The sequence below is a fragment of the Pelodiscus sinensis genome, chromosome 1 (genome assembly GCF_049634645.1).
Source record: "Pelodiscus sinensis isolate JC-2024 chromosome 1, ASM4963464v1, whole genome shotgun sequence".
Classification (NCBI taxonomy): Eukaryota; Metazoa; Chordata; order Testudines; family Trionychidae; genus Pelodiscus; species Pelodiscus sinensis.
In genome coordinates this window covers 330569507-330572662 of record NC_134711.1, presented here as the reverse complement: position 1 = coordinate 330572662, position 3156 = coordinate 330569507, and the positions used below count along the sequence as shown (strand labels likewise).

The 3156-nt window shown below is 56.1% G+C and overlaps 1 protein-coding gene across 1 annotated transcript; it reads right to left on the bottom strand.

Moving 5' to 3' along the window:
* Positions 1 to 1698: 1698 nt before the first annotated feature.
* On the bottom strand, positions 1699 to 2646 carry LOC142827368 (olfactory receptor 52B2-like). Its single transcript, XM_075922546.1, has one exon. The coding sequence runs from the start codon at positions 2644 to 2646 to the stop codon at positions 1699 to 1701; it is 948 nt and encodes a 315-aa protein (XP_075778661.1).
* Positions 2647 to 3156: the final 510 nt, after the last annotated feature.

Sequence of the window (3156 nt, the reverse complement as noted above, 5' to 3'; positions counted from 1 at the left end):
TCAATGGCTCTTAACGAAGAGGGTCAATGTCACATCTGCATGCTGCTGGTGCCACAAAGAATGGGAGGAGAGGACAGGGGATGGATCACCTTGGCTGCCCTTTACCCTTCACACACACACACACAGACACACACCAAAGTGGTGGTTTAGGCCACTTCTGGAGACAGGAAAAGATGGAGCATTGGTCTGACCCAGCTCATCCCGTTCTCGGCGCTGCTGGGACATTTTGTCTCCCCAGCTGCAGGAACGGGAGGGGGGAAAGGGGGGGAAGATTCCCCCAGAGATTTGTGACATTAGCAGAACTTTAAACCAGCCTGCGCACCCCTGGAGGAATCAGCCTCTTTCCCTCAGCAGCAAAACTTCCCTTAGGAAGAAATAAACCAGACCCCTGATCTGCTCTTCTACTCCCCCCGGTCGCGGGCAGGGACCAGGGAGCATGTGCCAAGGAACCCCTCCCACACCGCACCTCCTAACCGCTCTCTCCCATGGTCCCTGCCATGAAGCCGCCTGGGTCAGACCAAAGGTCCAGCTTTTCCTGTCTCCAGCAGTGCTCTGAACCACAACGTCGAGGTGCGTGTGTGTGTGTGTGTGTGAACAGAATAGAGCAGTTAAGCAGTGATCCATCCTCTGTCCTCCCCTCCCGTCTTCTGGGACACCAGCAGCATGGGGATGTGACACTGACCCTCTTTGTTCCGCGTTGGGGACCACTGCCTTAGAATGAAATAAACCAGACCCCTGATTCTGCTCTCTCGCTCCCCCTGGGCATTTGGGACCAGGGAGCATGTGCCGATGAGCCCCTCCCCCACGGCACCTCCTAACCTCTGTCCCACATGGTCCCGGCCGTGAAGCCACCTGTGTGGGGACCCGAGTGAGACCAGCCTGGCTAAGCCGGGCCTAATCTCAGTCCCTGGCCGTGTTTGCGGTGGGGCGGGGTGGAGGGTCTGTGCTGGCTCCATCCTCCGGGGCGGGTCTCCAGGCCAACACGGCCAGTGGCAGCCTTGTGGATGTCCCCCCTGTGCTGGTGCTGGGACGGGGGGAGACGGGACGCAGAATCCCTGCGCCATCCCCTGAGGAAACGTGCCCCCGCCCGCCATACTGCTCCGCAGTGCGCTCACGGCGAAGGGACAGGGCAGGCTGGGAGCAGAACACGCTCTGGCACCCTCCTTCTGGATCCGGTGGGGGATTCCCCTTGTGCCCCCTCCCTCTGGGGCAGCTGGCATTGGCCACTGCTGGTGGACTGGGCTAAATGGACCTTTGGTCTGACTCAGTGTGGCCGCTCTTCTGTTCCCCCTTCTCTTTGGTGCAGTCTCACAGTTGATTTGACTGGTGCATCGGTGCAGGTTTTGTGACCCATTGGTGACACCTTCTATGGGTAGCTCAGATGCAGCTTGCCGCAGAGCAGACGAACACACCATCCTCCCTCCCGTGGGGATTTTACCTTTGCTCTTTCTTGCTTTGCGGTTCCAATTCAAATTAGCACAAGACTCACTCGCTCCAGCTTCCTTTTTTTGGAAGGAAGCAGCGTTCCTGGAGCCAGGGCAGCCCCGGAATAATGGAGACAACTTGGATGAAGAATTACGTCAAGTTCACGAAGTGAAAGTCCATCGTTACAATACAACGGCAATTCAGAAGAAAACCCGGCTTTCATTTCCAAGTCCCGAGGCATTTCCTTGACTCTTTCAGCTCAGCCAGGAGGCTTCAGCTGCAGCATCTAAAAAACATCTTGATCACCCGCTTCAGGATCTCTTTTGTCATCATCCCATAAATGACGGGGTTTAACATGGGGAGAAGGAGCACATAGACGTTGGCCAGGAGGTTGAGAGTAGAACCAGGGATGATTTGTCCAAATTGGTATTTGCAGAAGGAGACAAAAGTTGGCAGGTAGTACAACAGGATGACACAGATGTGGGAGCCACAGGTGCGCAGAGCCTTGAGTCGGGCACCCTGGTACCGGCGCTGGAAGACGGCCCTGAGGATCAGCACATAGGACACAGCAATGAGCACAGCGTCCAAGCCGATTACTAAAATGGTCTTGGTTACGTCGTACCAGATGTTGAATGTGATGCTGTCGCAGGCCAGCTGGGATAGGGTCATGTACTCGCAATAGATGTGAGGCAGGAGGTTATTTCCGCAGATCTTCATTCGCATCACGAGAAAGACAATGGGGAAAGCGAAACAGAAACTCCTTGTGAGAACCGCCAGCCCGATCTTCCCGACCACAGGCTTGGTGAGCAGGGTGATGTATCTCAGGGGGTTGCAGATGGCAACGTACCGATCAAACGCCATGGCCAGCAGGATGGCTGATTCTGCGAAAAAACTCACATAGATGAAGAATATCTGTGTGAGGCAGGCAGCAAAAGAAATTTCCCCTGCTCTGAACCAGAACAAGTCCAGCATCTTGGGCACTGTGGTGGTGGATAACAGCAGGTCTGCAGCAGCCAGCATGGAGAGGAAAAGGTACATGGGATCATGGAGGCTTCGCTCTGTCGCTATGATGTAGAGGAGGAGAGAGTTCCCCAGAAGCACCGCAATGTACATCAGACAGAAGGGGATGGCGAGCGAGACCTGAGACTCCTCCGTACCCGGGAATCCGGTCAGGATGAAGGTGACGGGGGTAAAAACGCTGTGATTGTCGGCTGGCATCATGCACCATCCCCTGCAGCTTCTATTCCGTTTCTAGGAGCTAACACAGAAGAGAAAATCAGTGAGACCTGGAGGGGCACCGGGGGACCGACTCAGAGACACCAGCAAAAACGTCTTTGTGCTGCCTGTCGGGTGTGAACAGGAAATCTACACACACTCCCCTGCTGCGGATCATCCCCATGCCCCAGGGGAAGACACTTGGGATATTTATGGCCCCCGGGGTGAGCAGGGAGCCCATCCATGGTTCCTCTCTACAGCACAATCTCTCCTCTGCCGGTTGCCTGCAGCCCTGCTCCGGGCTCAGAGGGTGACTCGGGAAGTGAGCAAAAGCAGCCACGGGACTGGTTCTTCATCCAGCTCCTCCGGTGTTACGCTCCGCACCGCAGAGACACTCCCCGTTCAGAACGGTGTCCGAGCAAATCCGTTTTCATCGACACTCGTCCTCCTGCCCCCTTCAGGCGCTGAGGCCTCGACCGGAGCCACAAGGAAGCGCTGAAACGAGGAAAGGGGCAA